The following is a 16,528-nucleotide window of genomic DNA, read 5'->3' on the forward strand; positions in this document are numbered from 1 at the left end:
ATTCCTTCAGATTAAAATGTTAGACTCATTTGACCTACGAACACTCAACACTACCAAAAAGCAAGTAAAATAGTTCCAACAATCTCCCTCTTGTCCTGCTATATTAACATTAAAATTCAGTTTAAATGTGAACACATGTACATGGTAAAAACATAATATTATATGTATGAATACTACTCTGATAGGATCCGTTCTACAGCAAAAGCAATACTTTTACTTTTGATACTTTTGCCAACAATATGTCCTATGTTCTGTAAACCTGGACATGCTGTTTCAGTGTTTCCCCAGTAGATGGAGCCAAAAGTCGCCATTTAATGCAGTGAGAGATGGATCACTGAGCCAACTTGGTTTTGATAGAATGAAGTTACAACTTAAAAACTCCAGATATTAATCAAGTCCCTCCATTAAACCAAATAACACCGTATGTCCACCTTCAAACAGCAGCACTGTCAAAGCACTGTGTTTTCTCACCATTTCCTCCGTAGAGATGAGTGTTACTACTACCACGAGAACAGAGTCTAATAAACCACACATCTGACCATGAAGACAGCCCTTAATGCAGCTAAGGTCCTTGCCTGGTGCTCGAGGTGACCAGTGGAAAACAAGACGAAGGGGTTTCTGAAAACACAAAAAGAGCCGTTTCTCCTCTGGTTTCGCTTTCAACACTTATTTCGGCTCCGTGTCTGTTGTAGTAGGTGTTTTGTCACATTGTGGTTGCAGCATGCTATTATGGTAAGATGGGGAGTCCCTACTGGTGCGGGGACTCCCGTGGGTGTTGTAACCAGGCAACAGATAAAAAAAAAAAAAAAAAAAAAGATACCTGGTACCTGTAAACAAAAAGATTCACTCCATATATACATACATCCTCAGTGTGGAATTACCCTTTGGTATAGTGATTGGCAGGTCATCCATGTTAACAAAAACAATCTCTCAAACTGACACTTACTGGTTCATCATCAGCTAAACAAGGCTTAAAGGTTAGTGATGTTTTTCCATTTAAAGTCAGGTCACAAAGAGAAATCTATTCAATCTGATGAGTCTGACGTGTGACCTGCCTGTGTCACATTTTCCTACCGATCATTAGCCAGCAGCTTCCAGCTGTCCTCACTTGTCTGTCATCCCTGTTTATATTCACTCTTGTAAATATTTATTTTAGTAGGTGCCTCCTGACCAATCCCCTTTCCAATCCAGCTTTAGGCAAACCTTGATTTGTGAGGTATGAAACTCTGAAAGGAACATCTGGAGAAAAGTTGTGCTGGTACCTGTGAAACCTGGAACATTAATATAAATCAATATTCAATTTTGCATCTCATTTAAGGCTGAAAATGTCATTAAATTGCTTTTAACAACTGCCTAAACTTCCGCTGACGTGAGATCTGAGGAGATTTATTAGATTTATAGAAAAGAACAGAATATTGCCTGTAATTCGTTGTGTTTTATTGATAAAGGACAGTAGGGCTGGGTGAAATGTGTTAAACATTAGAGATACTGCCAGGCCGTTTAAACCCTGCTTTCTATATTTTCAGTGTATCTGCTTTATGGCGATTTGGATTTTTGCACAAAGTTAATGAAGTGATGTGATTTGTCAGGTAAAAAAAACATTCTTGTCTGGTTACTTTATCAAAAATAAGTTTGTCACTTAATTTTTAGGAAGTATATATGATAATAAATATTAATAATGCTAAATGAAATTAAAGCATGGTGCCACTGTTTTCCCAAAGTGTGTGTGATTTCCCGGCATGTGCCGGTTCATTCACACCTGACAGAGTGGGCGTGACTCCAGTGAAAGCTCCTGTGTGAATTAAGTGAAAGTAACACCTCTTCCTGAGGGCAAAATCTGAGATCAAAAATCAAAAGAGCTCCACGGTTAAATCTCTCTGCGTTGTTGTTTCCGCCGCATGTGACTCATTCTGCCTGCTCAGTATTTCCCAGAGTCTCCACACACCAGCAGACACCTAGACCTGAAAGTTGAGGTGATTTATTACACTATGAAACTGCATTAGATAACATTATATGATTAACAGGACTACTGGAATGAAGTCTGTTTCACCACATAAGATCAAGCTGAACACACTGAGGAGTGAATTGCTCCCTCATAGATTTCATATTCCTCTTTAATCCTAATCCAGACTCATCAGGTGATGCAACCTTCGGACAGCTGTTCAGCACAGATCATATCTGGACTTTCCAAGAGCAGACGACTCATATGAAATTATAGTCCCTGAAGCGTTTAAGTGACTTGTGCGAGGACACCTCCATCTGACCAGTTTCAACACGTCCTCTGTCCTCAGTCTTCCCACATGCAGTCTCATAAAAATAAGACTTTTAATAACAGGAGGGTCACAGTTTGATCACGATTATCAGTCTCCCTGAAAACTAAACCTGATTTATTCCTATAACTTGCTTCAAAGGGATAGTTTCACCCACTGGCACCTCTGAAGCTAATTAACATGTTGTATCGTTTGGTTAATTTGTACAAGTGTTAAAATGACAGTAATTCAGATTTTGTTATCTTTGGACAGCGTCAGGCTAGCTGTTCCCTCTGTTTCCAGTCTTTATGCTAAGCTATGCAGCTGCTGACTCCAGCTTCGATTACTTCCAGATATGAGAGTGGTATCGATCCCTCCTAAAATCTCTGAGCAAAACAAATCTTTTATGAGAAAAGTATGCAAATACTTCTGGAACCGTCTGGCCATTACAGCAAGGCTGCAGCTGAGCTCAACACCAATACACAGCTGCTTAAGTCCTTATTAAACCACCACTTTTCCACCTTCGGCACAGAGAATGACCATATGTTGAAGGTGATAGTGTGTACATGTCCGGACGAGTCCCAGCAGCAGGGAATGGTGGTGCCATTTGATAGGCAGTAATGTGTATCTCTGTGTGTACACTAGATAAAAGGCGTTGGAACTGAGCCCGGCGTGGAGTTTCCCAGTGGTTGCAAGTGCAAGCGGAGACTGAAAAGACAACACCTGCTCCAACCAGCACACTCACCGCAGCACATGAGGTAACCAGGCGACAGATGGACTGTTTGCTTGACAGTGACCATCATTTGAGCTCAATTATACTAGCTATGCTATGCTATACTAGCATCATTTATCAGTCAAAAATGCCAGAATTTACTGGTTTTAATTTCTTAAACTTCTTCGATTTGCTACTTTTTTCTGTTTTTAAAAAAATGGTTTTAAATTGTTTATCAAAAAATAACTAAATAATCACTTCGACGTCACCTTGGACTCTAGGAGCTTGTAATGGATTGTTTTCCACTGTTTTCTGATATTGATCTGATATTGACTAAACAAAGAATGAATTAACAGATACTGAAAATAATCATCAAGTTATAATCCTTGCAAAATAATTCAATCAAACACTCCTTGAGCAGCTAATTTGTCAGAAATACAACAGGATAGCAAAGGTGCTTCTGTTGTGTGAAGGTAGTTTAAATCATGTCGGGAATGGCGGACTCTGCCACTAAATTATTTACTACAAAATCTAAATATAAATGGTTATTACTGAAAAAAAAATTCTGGCCAGAAACTGTTTAAAAAACTGGGTTTGATTTAATGAAAATCATTACAGTTCAGAAAACATGCTCAAAATTTGCTCACAAACCTTAAATTGGACCTTGACATGAAGGTTCGGTACAACCTCCATTCCAAAAAAGTTGGGACACTGTGTAAAACGTAAATAAAAACAAGGTGATCATTTGCAAACAAACTTTACAGACAGTGGTTTTACAATTCATTCATGTGTTTCACAAAGTGGCGAACCTCTGAGCCGTTCCAGGATGACCCATGATACCATCACCTGTTACCAGTCAACCTGTTTACCTGTGGAATGATCCAAACAGGTGTGTTTGGATCATTCCACATCTTTCCCAGTCTGTTGTTGCTCCTGTGCCAACATGTTTTAAACGTGTTCCTGCATCAAATTAAAAAGAAAGCAGATATTTACAAAAATCAATGAAGCTAATGAGGTCAAACATTAAATATATTGACTTTGTACTGTTTTCAGTTGAGTACATGACAGAAAGGGTTAGCAAATGATTACACTGTTTTATTTAGGTTTTGCAGTGTCCCAACTTCTTTGGACTCGGGGTTGTAATAGCGTATTTCCCAATCTGTCCTAATCTATGAAAATTTCTAAAGTGGCGTAACAAGTTTCCCAATAAGCCAGTGGCCTTTCAAAAGTCTCAGCAGAAACCACAAGCTAAAAGGAGAAACATATTTTCCTCAGCCTGGATAACTGTATGACGTGACAGCTGAGTTTTTGAGAATAAACAGGCTTTGTGCTGCTTGTGTGAGGTGACGCTGTGATTAAATGGACCGGCAAGGTGTCTGATAACCGTAAACAACACAGGACTCTCTCTCAAAGACCGCTTCTCTTTAACTTCTCGGGCAAGTGAGTCACTCAACGTCATCTCATGACACAGCCGGCATTTAAAGCTCAGATGTGAAAAGCTACTTTCTACTTTGCCAAGATTCATTGTTTTTGTAAGTGAGCGAGCAGGTTAGGAATGTGTGTAGGCCGGCAGCTGAAGAAGGGTCACAAGTGTCTCCTTCCCTTTCTGCTTCTTTTTACATCTCACAAACCATCACAAAAGCCGTAGTTTCAGAGGAAGTAAGGACACAACAAAAAAAAAAAAAAAACACAAAGTGACATTTTATTTTTGTCTCTTCTGAAATATTGACACTACAGCGCTGCAGCAAGGGGGCAGGGTTGGACTGATGACAAGCTGCGAGTGGAAATTTGAATGCTTGGCACGAGAGTGAAACTGCAGAACAAAAGGAACTGACACAGAGCTATGAGTACGAGGAGGACTGGTTTCTACTGCGTGTAAGTACGTTAACTATTAAACAAGCCAGCTGGTGGGTCGGCCACATCAGCAGAGAGTAATAACAGACAAGAACAATGGGAAGAACAGATCCGGAACTACTCTTCGAGACTTTTTGACTTTAAAAACTACAATCCTTTCACACTGCCGACAACATCTAGTAGGAAGTCAGGTCGTTTCCCCAAAATCACATTGAAGCAGACAAAACTTTGCACAAACACGACAGGTTTTTCAGTCTTACCACATCAATCATTTGATACAATCAGACAGCAACTTATGGAAGGGTTTCTACTGTTTAATATGTCCAACAGTTCTCTTTTAAGCTTTGTGCTGCGAGCATCACCTCTGCTGACCTTAAGCCTGCAGATTAATGCTCGCAGTATTTAACATTTAGGAATGTTGACCTTGTTAAAGCCTTGACCAGCAAGGCGTTCAGACAAAGATAAAGACACAGGGTTAATGAGAGGGCAACAGTCCAGAGTTGTGAAACCAAACGAGTCTACAAACACATTTCACAGTGTGAGCAGCCGGAGCAAAGGAGGCCTTTTGCTTCACATAATCTTGTTTGGCTGTACGCTAAATATGAGGCTGGGAGACACAGCTAGCCTGGCTCTCTCCAAAGGTAATACAAATATTTCCCAAAATGTACAATTATTCTTTTAAAGTAGAGAGAGCGCTACATGATCCTGACTGTCCTGTCCTCATAGCTCCTCCTCCTTCTTCACCTGAACCATGTTGGAGGGGCTGTCCTGCGCCTCTGACTGCGGTGTCTGGCTCTCGTTGACGAGCATGTTGAACTGCAAGTCGTTGTAATGGGAAAAGTCCTGCGCGTACGAGCCAAAGTTCTGGTTAAAGTTCATGTCCATGTTGGCAAATGTGGCGTTGGCATCGGGCCCCTGCTCAAAGCTAGGGAGCATGGACGAGGTGAAGCTCGGGTCGGCAACCATGTCCCAGAATGCAGGCATATCCAGCAACTGATTAACGATTTCGGTCACATCGGTGCCACCGTTCGAGTCCTGGAGCTCGTTGTAACACATTTCCCCAGGCTGGGTAGCACACAGCCTCTCGTCTGGAGACAGGGTTTGAGGCTGCGGGAAGTGGAAGGGCTGCTCTGCTGGAGGTGAACTTTCTGCTGCAGGAGAGGAAACAGAGAAAATAAAACCCTGGTAGAAATATGATGACAGGTCAGTTATTAGGCAGAGATTTGAGAAGTTCAGACCAGGTGTTGCAATACCAACACTTTGTGAAGGCAACTGGCTCACCAGTCTCAGTAACCATGTGCACCAATGCCTCCAAACTGCTTTAAGCAATCTGACAATGGCTAAAAGACATTTCCTGTATATTTTAATTTATTTTAGTTAGTTCTGTGAGCACACACTATCACCTCAGTCTAGTTTTTATTTTCATTTCAGCAAACTAAAATGTTTTTTTAACGCAGACAATTTTCAGGCCTTTTGCACAGAAAGCACAGGTGTAAATAATGAAATAAGCAATGGCTGAATGCCATTTCGCTGCTTCAGGACATGCTGGCTCACTGACACACTAGCTGCGTTTCCATTACAGTTGTTCGCATAAGAAAAGCGATATTTTGGCAAAGTTCAAATTCTACTTGCAGGTGTTTCCATTGAACAGTTTTGCGAACCAGCCGAAATTCTCGTAAATTCTCGGACGTCCTGCGAGACTTCATTTTGAGGAAGATGGCCGAAAGTGTTATGCGTCCGCTGACCTCAGTGACGTGTAAATGCGAAAAAAGTGTTTCCATTACACTTTGGTGATACACTTCGCACGTCTGAAAACCCACCTCATGAGAGCGTAAAAATGTTTTAGCGATATTTGAGAGGATTTTTGAAATATAGGTGTTTCCATTAGGTTTTCATTCCAATCAAGGAGGAGCACACCAGGCTGGACTCACCCAATCAGCTGATAATTCGGCGACCCCTTAACTGGTTGGAACAAAAAGCAACACGGTCCTTTATGGAATGGCTTTGACATGCCTGACACTGTCCAGATAAAGACAGGTTTTAACCCCTGAATTGGTCAGGCCTAACTAATTTAAGAAATGGAACGATTTTTTGCAAGATTGGCAGCTGTTTGATGCAGTTTGAGACGCCTGACTAATTGCCTGAACGGTCAATGATCTAGCTCTTTGATGATTTAAGCACTACAATGTGAATTAACACAAAGTACGGGATTAATAAAAGGCACGGTGCCTGCCCAGCGTGTATACAACACAATTGTTACTCTACACCTGTAACACCTGTGGCTTTTCCTGCTATGACAAATGCTGTGAAAAAGGCCTATACAGGCATATTATCTAAGGTCCACTTGCCTCATTGAACCAGTTTCCCTTCAAACTGCCTCGACACACCAGAAAAAACAAATATGAATAAAGAGAGAACAGGAATGATGATGCTCAAGCCTCACCGGTCACACAAGGTTTCTCTCTGAAGCTGATGTCTGACTTTATCTTTCTCTTCCGCTTCACCTCATATGGATCTGAAATGAGGACAGAAATGCTTCAGTTAACCTCCGTGTTGTTGTTTCTGGCTTCTGCTAGTAGAAGTAAATGTAAGCCACCTCAGGCCAACACTTCCGTCAATAACCTGCAGACCACACAGTTCAGTGCTGTGCAGTCCTGGCTGACCTGGGTTGTATGGCAGGTACGTGAAGCGAACAGGCTCGCTCTCCATCTGGTCAGAGAGGCGACGCAGGGCGACGCTGACTTCGACCTCTTCCGTGATGTCCTGGTCCTGGTAGGGTGGAGTCTTGAACACGATGGCGATCTGCCGGTGCACGTCTGTCTGGGCAAATTCCCCGCTCGCCTTCCACGACCCTCGCCTGAAAATGATCTCTATGTCATCTGTGGATCAGTGACATCAACAAAGACGTGTTAAACAAATCAGAAAACTCCATAAGAATAAAGGATTATTGTTTCTAAGTTCAAATTTTGAATGACAAGTCCGAGTGTCCAATGTGGCTGCTATTGAGATCTTCTTTTATCCTGATCAGACTAAGTCTTGTATACAGCAGAGAGGCTACATCTGACTTACACCTATCACCTATTTGGTGAAGCCCATTTCAATTCACTCAGCAACAACTGTAAATCACAGTTGTTTTAGTAGTAATACTAGTCCTGCTATATAACAAACATCATTCTATAGCAGCCGTGCCCCCAACATGTTAAAATATGGTGGACGGTGCCTGCTCAGGCCTGTTAAAGCTGACCAATCAGAGCAGGCTGGGCTTTTTGCATGGGGGAATTAAAGAGATGGGCGCTAAAACGTAGAGTTTCAGAGAGAGGGTGAAAAGAGGTGCTGCAGCATTGGACAGAATGAGAAAAATAATGTGTTTTTTGAACATTAAGACCTGTAAACATTTTCTAGCAGACACCCAAAATAAAGTATGAACCTGAAAATGAGCATAATATGGGCCCATGAATCATTTGTCTGCTGTGGCAGTAAAAACACCCTTTGAGATGAATCAAAAGTCAACAAAAACAGGCCACACACTACGTCACAGATGTATGCCTTATTTGGTTTCAACAGCATCTTGTTTTAATAGCTGTCAACTAAAGTTTGGGAGCAGAGAGAGGAAGAGTTACATCATTATCATCATCATGTTCTGCATGTCCGCCGTTTGGTTGGGTATGTATGTGACCTAGCAGAGGACGTTTCATACACTCAGCTCCTGCAGTGAAAGCTGAGTTTTGTCCCATGTTCGCTGCTGTGTGTTTTGTCCACCGTCTGTATGTGATCTTACCTTTCTGCACTTTGTCACACAGCATGTAGATCTCTGTTTTGCCGGTGCAGGAACCTCTGTACTGGTTCAAACAGCTGATCTTCAGCTGCGATGTCGTCGTGGCCTCTGTGAGTGAAACAAAAAAACATGCGTCAGGAAACACATTTACATATTCTTAATGCAGTTGGCTATGCTGTGGTTGTAAGTTTGTGTTTGGCGGCGTCTCACTCTTGTCATAGATGGGGTTGGACACGACTGGACTGAGACAGTCTTTTCTGCCGTCGTTCCACTCCATCTCACACTGAAAACACAGACGCACAGCGTTCATGTCCATGTCTTCAATGCCCTTTGAGTCACCAGCTGGGGGGGGTGAAAAGACAGAAGATCATACATGAAGTCTGTTTTTCGAGGAGTCACAACGAACTCTAACAGCGAGGACAGAAGAAACTGTATCGTCCTTTATATTTAAATATATGGATGTTTGGAAAAATGACAATACTATCTGCATGTTAGGATCCATCTTACTTTGAAAGGGGTCGATATTTTGGCTTCTTCTTTTCTGAAGTGAAATGTCCAGCTCTTTCCTCCTCACACACTGAATACCAAGGTTAGCAAAGCTGCAAGTCCAGAAGGGAAAGAAGAAAACACACATTATGTCAGGACATGTATGCTCAGTGGCGAAATGAAGAAAAAGATAACGGGTGAAATGCAAAGGAAATGAAGATATTATGATGTGAAGAGTGTAGGGAAAAGAAAAAAAAGAGAAAATGAGAAGATGGGATGTGCACCTGTGACGTCGGTTGGTGTGAGGATTAAGCGTGACCACACAGATTCCTGAACCATTCGGGCAGTCTTTACCCACAAGGCAGTGGGGGTGAGGCCTGTGTGGGAGGTCTTTGGTCACCAAGGAAACTGTGACCGTGACCCTCTTTATGCGATCAATAGGACCTTGAATCTGAAAGTGAGGACAGACAGGAAGATGAAAAGAGAAGTAGAAACAGAGAAATACATTATAATCAAAACATGTGAATTGTTGTGTTGTTAACCAGGAAGTGTTGCAACATGGAACAATACTCCCAAATACTCCCAATACGCCCCCAAAAAGGGGCAAATTCAGAAACATTTTTTAAACTAAATATTAAAATATGCCGCAAATTGTGCCTGAGGAAGAGCGCCAAGCTGCTACAATTCAGAGTAGCTGCTAATTTAAGCCTCTATTTTCTATTCTTTGTGCTGTATTTGTGCATTTATTTATCATATTAAATGTTCTCACTTCTCTGCATTTGACAGATCCCCTCGTTGCTTCTCTCTGTGTATTATCACTGACCTGTTTGGGACGCCTTTTTTCCACTGTTTCCAAGTAATAATAACCATTTCCTTGGAATTAAAAAATAAAATCTGATCCCAAAGGCTGTGTGATATCAGATATATATCGTGTGACAATAAAAAAATAAAAAGTTACGGATTATGCTCTTTATGGCAATCTCTTTCCTCATTTCTGTGATGCAGGCAGGAAATTTGAAGGTAACACAAACAAACATGGAGGAGATTGAACGCGATGCAGAACGGGGTCATGCTGGACAGGAGGAGGACTGCGACCCGCCAAGACAACACGCAGAGCTCGTATCTGAAGTGGGGCTGCGTCTGTCGCATTGCCTTGGTTATGATTTGTGTATTGTGCAGCAGACCAAAAACACCATTAATCTCCTTTACAACCTGCACACTCTATTTACCTTTTTATATTTTAAGCAGTTTATTTTTTGTTGCTCAATTGAAAAATTGCACAAAGGTTCTAAATAAAAGGAGAAAAATAATCAAATATGATGAAATACTTTTTATTTGTGTTTGCTGTATATAATGTATTCATTGGATTTACAGAAAATGTCCTATATTGTGATATGTATCATTATCTGGATATGAAATTTTGGTCAAACTGATCACCAGGTTTCAATTTCATCAAGAACAATTACAGGCGGGAAAAAGCAAACATGCTAAAAAAACCAGCCACCTTGACATATATGTTAAACTTGGGTTTTACTCAAATTACTAGATTTCATACACACAAATTGCAGTGATTCACCGGTTTCTCACTTAAAACCCCCACACGCCTCAAGTGTAGTCCTCACTGTGTGATGGTGCTTGTATAAGGTGAAGATGAACGTGTAGGAGTGTTTGTTAGTGTGCAGGCAAGGAATAAACCGTCTGTCTTTGACCACACTTGAGTTGGGATTTGTGGGGACTTTCTAATTGACTTCAGCAACCCACATCCTTACAGCTCCACCCGTCTCCGCCAGCCAACAGTGGGGGTTCGTGTGTGAACACCAACCAAAACTGTGGTTAAAACCCTTTCAACTGTCTCTGACAGCTAGTAAACCCCCTGAAAGGTCCAAAACAAAAATCAAGTTAAACTGTGACGTGTCTACCTCTATCGCAGGCTGAGTCTTGTTGGTTTCAGTGCTGGACGTCCCCAGGATGCTGCCGGCTGAGCGTCCCTCGCACTCGTAGCGAAACCTCATGCCTCTCTCCTTGGGCTCCTCCACCACCACCAGTTTGGGCTTCTGTAGAATCCGCTCCAGCATCTCGGTGTCGCCTACCCGGTTCTGAGCGGAAACGCCACCGGAGTTCTTAGAGGTGAGCAAACAGGACGAGCCTCGGCCACGGCGAGAGGAACCGGCTGCAGAGACGTTTCCCCGGGAAGGATGAGCCATCTCTCTGGAAGTGCACGACTGCTGCAGGGGCTGAGGGAAGGTGCAGGTTGGCTGTGAAGAAAAAAAACACAACCGTATTGACAACATTATTTTGCCAGTTTAGTCCCACTGAAGTCAGAAACCTCTTCTGCAGCAGAGACCTGGTCAGCATAAAGCGATGCAGACAAAACTATACGAATTAGACAGCAGCTAAAACAATACAAAAGACTGTGGCTACGAACAGACACAGTCAGCAGATGTACGTCTAGTGATCTGAGATAATGATTGCAAGATCAAATACAAACAAATACAAACATTTGCAGAGATATGATGTTTAATTGCTAAAAATGGCTCTAAAACAGAGTTGACACACAAGCTTTAAAAGAGAAACTAACTACCCTTCAGTCTCTGTTTGGTGACAAGCTTTCATGCTTGCTGCTTAACAGAGAGAAATTCATCAAGCCAAGATATTTGTAAGAGGCAGCAACTTCTATTGTCTTTTTCTCTGTATCAGCATACTGCTCACTACTATACTACTACAGGTAAAGGCTTCCCTGTAGCATTAGAAAACAACATGAACTTACAGCAGAAATAATAACAGTAATAATAAAGAGTCACATGCAACAATAAAACAGGGAACCACATGTTTGTCGTCCATTACAGTAGATGACGCTGTAGGTGAAGCATTCTGCATCATAGCTGCAGTGAAACCAAGCAGCAAAACTGAGTCACTGCATTTTCCTTTATACATGTGCTTTCTATCAGTGCACAGAGTTAACCATGTGCTCATTTGACTCCTCTTGCTGCACTTTGATGTCTCATTTTTGCGTTACACCACAGCTCTTTCCGTTCCCACTCAGACTTGTTTTGAGTATATCCCTCTTACTGTTACTTTTACTGTATCTGCAAGGCTCCCTGTCTTCACTCATCAATTTCTGACCAGCAGGGCCTCTGATCGGCTTTCGTGTGAAGTAAAAGAAAGACAAAGCATCACAAAAAATGTCAAAACTTTGCAAAACACACTTCACATTTAGTGTCTGAAGCATCAGCTAATACGTCTGAAGCATCAGTTTAACAGCAAATGAATAACCAAACCTGCAGAGAACAAAGAAGTAAAGAAGCTGAGCCCCTTGTCGCCTGTGTAGCGGTTACTCGGGCTGAGCGCTCATTAAACCGCTGCCGCAGAGATCTGGGTGATGCCTCTGCATGAGCTCATGTTTCACAATATCCTGCCGAGCCACAGATGTCTGTTCGTGTGCGTGCGCCTCCGAGCGTGTTAGCCTGGGCATACCTGTTAGCCTTGAGCCACCACAGCTAAACAAAAGCCTGGCAGACTGAGCCAGCGAACAGGAAACAGGATGTCAGCTCAACCTGACGTGGATCCACCAATTGGAGAAGTGGCGCGGGGCGAAGAATGTGACCTTTCACCCCCCCGGTGGGTTTGGCTCATAAACAAAAAGGACGGCAAACTGAAAGTAGGAGTCAGATTACAGTTCTTCCACTCCTCTCTCTCAGCCTCCTCCCCCCAGGAAAGCATGCTGAGGAGGTGTGTCAGGCCACAAAGACTTTTAACAAACACGAAAACACAAATTAAGGAATCTCACACACAGGTCATTTGCCAATAAAGAGCCTCAGCTGTGTTCTGGTGCCCTACTTTATCACCTGTCTGCGCAGGCTACAGCCTCACTACAGTCTGATCAGATTACACCACTTCTGATCTGCCCGCTGTCTCTAAACCACGTGCTTTATGGTAAGAGCCCAACCTGCCTGGCTGCCTGATTACTCTGTACAACAACAACAAAACACCCAACCATCTGTAGGCTACACATGTGCAACACCGCAGTCTCTTCCACCAAGAAAAAAAAAACTCTTCACTGAAGCTGCACAGCTGCCTTTATTTTTTTTTTACAACCTAACAGAGGAGACACCTGACTTCCTCTGTTGTTTAATATTAACAAGCTTTCAATAGCAACATGAAGGTAACGGGGACAGAATCACACTGATGTGTAAACACTGGTCTGTACCTGCACGGATCAGTGTTTGTGTACTCAACATATGGAGTTCAGGGCTGTGACAAATGGTTATTTTCACCATTTATTAATCTGCTGATTGTTGAGTGTATAAAATGTCAAGGTAACATCTTCAACAGTCCAAAACCAAACATATATACTTAACCATACAGACTTGGACAAAAAAGCAAATCCTCACATTTGAGAAGCTGAAACCAGATATTAATGGGCAGTTTTGGCATTAATGTAGTCTAACCTTAGGTTTGGTAGCACAAAGCAAAATGCAAGAATTTCCTTAAATATTTAAAGGTACAAGTGTGTAAGAATTGACCACCTGTGCAAGGTCAGTCCAAACAAATAGGGGGCAGCATATCACCAGAGTAATCGCTAACTGCTGCTTTCCATACTCTTTGCTGTCACTTTCAATAGCTGTGGCTACTAGCTGCTGTTAGCTAGCTGGCTCATTTAGTTGTACAGCTAGTGGCCATATTAGCAGACTGAGTCTGCCGGCATAAATCGGCAAATCCCACTATGGCGAAGAGATGACCCGCCCTACTCTGCCTCTGATTGGCTAACCCTGATATTCTTACCTTAACAAATCATCGCGCGTTGCGCCTAAACTCAACCGACCAAACTAACGAAGGCAATGAATGAGTGTAGGATTCGTGATTTAGCTTCTTGACTTGGAGTAACAGGGGAGCGTTGGTGTTTTTCGCCCCAGCAATGCAACTGGGTGCAGCAGCCTCCCAATAAACACGGTCAGATCGGGACCATATACAGTCTCCAAGACTGCCAGAGTCTGTTTTCCGGTGAGAAAAATGTTCATTTTCAGGATGTTTTGGGGTGAAATTCTGGCCTCATCTTACACATTGCACCTTCAGAATGATCTCTGTATTCAGTCTGCAGATTAAGGCTAAAATATACAGCTTTTCTAACACTTTGTTCACAATAATCATTTAGAGAATGATTTATTGTGTATAGTTCAACTTTATCTGCTTCAACCCCATATATCCTAAACTCCTCTAGTCACTCACACCTTAAAGCCCTCTGCGTGACAGTCATTCTAGTAAATGTAGGCAACCGCTCACAGAAACAACACAAATGACTACACTGCATCACTCTATAAGAGCGCGCCCAGTGATCTGTTTGATCCCACTCACCTGACATTGGGTGCCTCTCGCCACCAGCACGGACTGAGATGGCGGGGAGGAGCTCTGCCGGAGCCTCCTGTGGCTCTCGCTGTGCGGCTGGCAGAGGAGGTCGACAGGAGGCCGAGGAGGTCTGGGGAGGGAGGCCTCCTCCTCTGTGATGATTTGGTTGATGAGGTCTGCAAAACAATATTGACGATAAAGAGATTACAGCGCTGCACCAATGCTACTGAAATACTGCTGGTTGCTTCCTAGCCTATTTGTCACTGAAGTAGAGCTACAGCGATTAATCGATTAATCAATTAGTCGATGGAAAGAAAGTTAATTGGCAACTATTTTGATAATTGTCATTGTCAAAAAAATCATTTTTTGCAAAACTTTAATCATGTGCTGGTACCATGTTTTTAAACAAAAAGATTTGCTGCTTTCCTTTGTCGTTTATGACAGCATGTGAAGAGTATTAAGGTTTTGGACTGTTGGTTGGACAATCGAAGCAAACTGAGGACATCACTTTGGGCTCTGGGAAATTGTGATGAAGATTTTTCACAACTTTTTGTCACTTCATAGATTAGAAGATTAATTGATTAATTCTGAAAATAATCTGCAGATTAAGTAATAATGAAAATAACCGTTAGTTGCGGCCCTACATTAAAGCAATGAAAAATAAAGGTAACAAGACTTCACCTTTTTGTTTTAACATGCTGAACTTGTGTTGTTTACTCTGTGCTGCCCATTATTTTCTATATCAGAACACCTAAAAAGGGCATTATCATGTTTATACCATAATAGAAAAATACAAATGTGTTGTGGTAATGGTTGGTTAGTTGCATCCATAGTCAGGCATCGTTAGTGTTTTCGCTGGTGAAACGAATGAACAAAGTGCTGCTGTTGTTGTTAAAGTGGTGAAGTATACCGTGCACACTGATTTATACCTGTGGTTGAGGTATATTGTCCCTGACACTTGCCAGCCAAACAGAAACCAGAGTTTCCTGCAGCCATGGTGCATAACATATGAAAGCACTCATGAAACATGTGAATCAGGCACTTTCGATTCATTCATTTAAATATTTTTCTAAAGAAGAAAATATGAAAACATATCACTGGAAGCAGCTTCTCAAATTTGAATTTTTGCTGGTTTTCTTACACTGCCACGACAGTAAATAGGTTAAAGACTATTAAGTGAGAAAATAATAGGCCAATTAATGAACAAACCACGGCCTTAAATGCAATAAATATACCTATGTATACATGGAAAGCTAAATAAAGCTATTGAGTCTTATGAAATGTTTCATTTTGTACCTCCGGGCCACCATACTAACCAGAGGCTATTCGAGAAACATCACAACACCAGATGAGGAAGTAGAAATACTAATGATAGTCTACTTCTGCATGAGGTCGCCTCAGGTCACACTTTTCAATAACGCTTTACAACACCCCACTCATGCATGACTGTAATCCTCAAGCAAAGCAAAAGCACGAACTAAGAGTCAACACTCACCGAAGTCTGTCTGGCCTGGTTCTGCAGGACAAACAGAGAGCAAAGAGTCAGTGAACGCAGAGTTAAACCACAGATATGCGACTGGAAATGTTAAACCTGCACAAAGCGGAGCAGTGAGAGCCGGGTAGGAGTGCTCAGGTCCCGGGTAAGGGTGTTGGCTCCTCTGCTCTGACAAATCACATGCCTGGAGATGATGTCAGCTCTCGCTCGCGCGCGCTCTCTCTCTCTTACACACACACGCGCGCGCACGCACAAAGATTAACTCAAACCTACCAGAGATACCGTTGAAGAGGTCCATATCTTTCATCGCATGTGAAGAGCCTTTGAACAATCAACTTCTCCCTCGTGTCCTTGAATTCTTTCCAAAGCGGATAATTTCCGGTATCTTCTCTTCTGGCTCGGAACTTGTCGCTCTCTTTAAAAACAGTTCATGGAAAAGACTCGTCGGGCTTAGCTCTGAGTGTTGGTGCCGGCAGGTGGAAAGGTGTTGACGCGACCTGAAGCCATGTGTCGAATAACGTTTTGAGCTTACTTTGCTTCAGTTTTGAGTTTCCGCAGCAGCCTCGCTGCTGATTGGCTGGTTCGGGGTGTGGAAATCCCCTCAACATCACGTC

At 42.3% G+C, this 16,528-nt stretch overlaps 1 protein-coding gene across 2 annotated transcripts; it reads right to left on the minus strand.

The window, feature by feature from the left end:
- Positions 1 to 4,650: 4,650 nt before the first annotated feature.
- relb (v-rel avian reticuloendotheliosis viral oncogene homolog B) lies at positions 4,651 to 16,442 on the minus strand. 2 transcript variants are annotated; one of them, XM_041940600.1, is made up of 11 exons: positions 16,188 to 16,442; positions 15,915 to 15,935; positions 14,429 to 14,595; positions 10,996 to 11,331; positions 9,361 to 9,527; positions 9,098 to 9,189; positions 8,801 to 8,932; positions 8,594 to 8,698; positions 7,479 to 7,694; positions 7,259 to 7,330; positions 4,651 to 5,963 (listed from the first exon to the last, which is right to left on the minus strand). In XM_041940600.1, the coding sequence occupies exons 1-11, from the start codon at positions 16,219 to 16,221 to the stop codon at positions 5,536 to 5,538; spliced, it is 1,770 nt and encodes a 589-aa protein (XP_041796534.1). In that variant the 5' UTR covers positions 16,222 to 16,442; the 3' UTR covers positions 4,651 to 5,535. The 2 variants fall into 2 exon arrangements, with proteins under 2 accessions (XP_041796534.1, XP_041796533.1); XM_041940599.1 differs by having other exon boundaries at positions 4,651 to 5,966; positions 16,188 to 16,441.
- Positions 16,443 to 16,528: the final 86 nt, after the last annotated feature.

Source organism: Chelmon rostratus, chromosome 7 (assembly GCF_017976325.1).
Source record: "Chelmon rostratus isolate fCheRos1 chromosome 7, fCheRos1.pri, whole genome shotgun sequence".
NCBI lineage: Eukaryota > Metazoa > Chordata > Actinopteri > Chaetodontiformes > Chaetodontidae > Chelmon > Chelmon rostratus.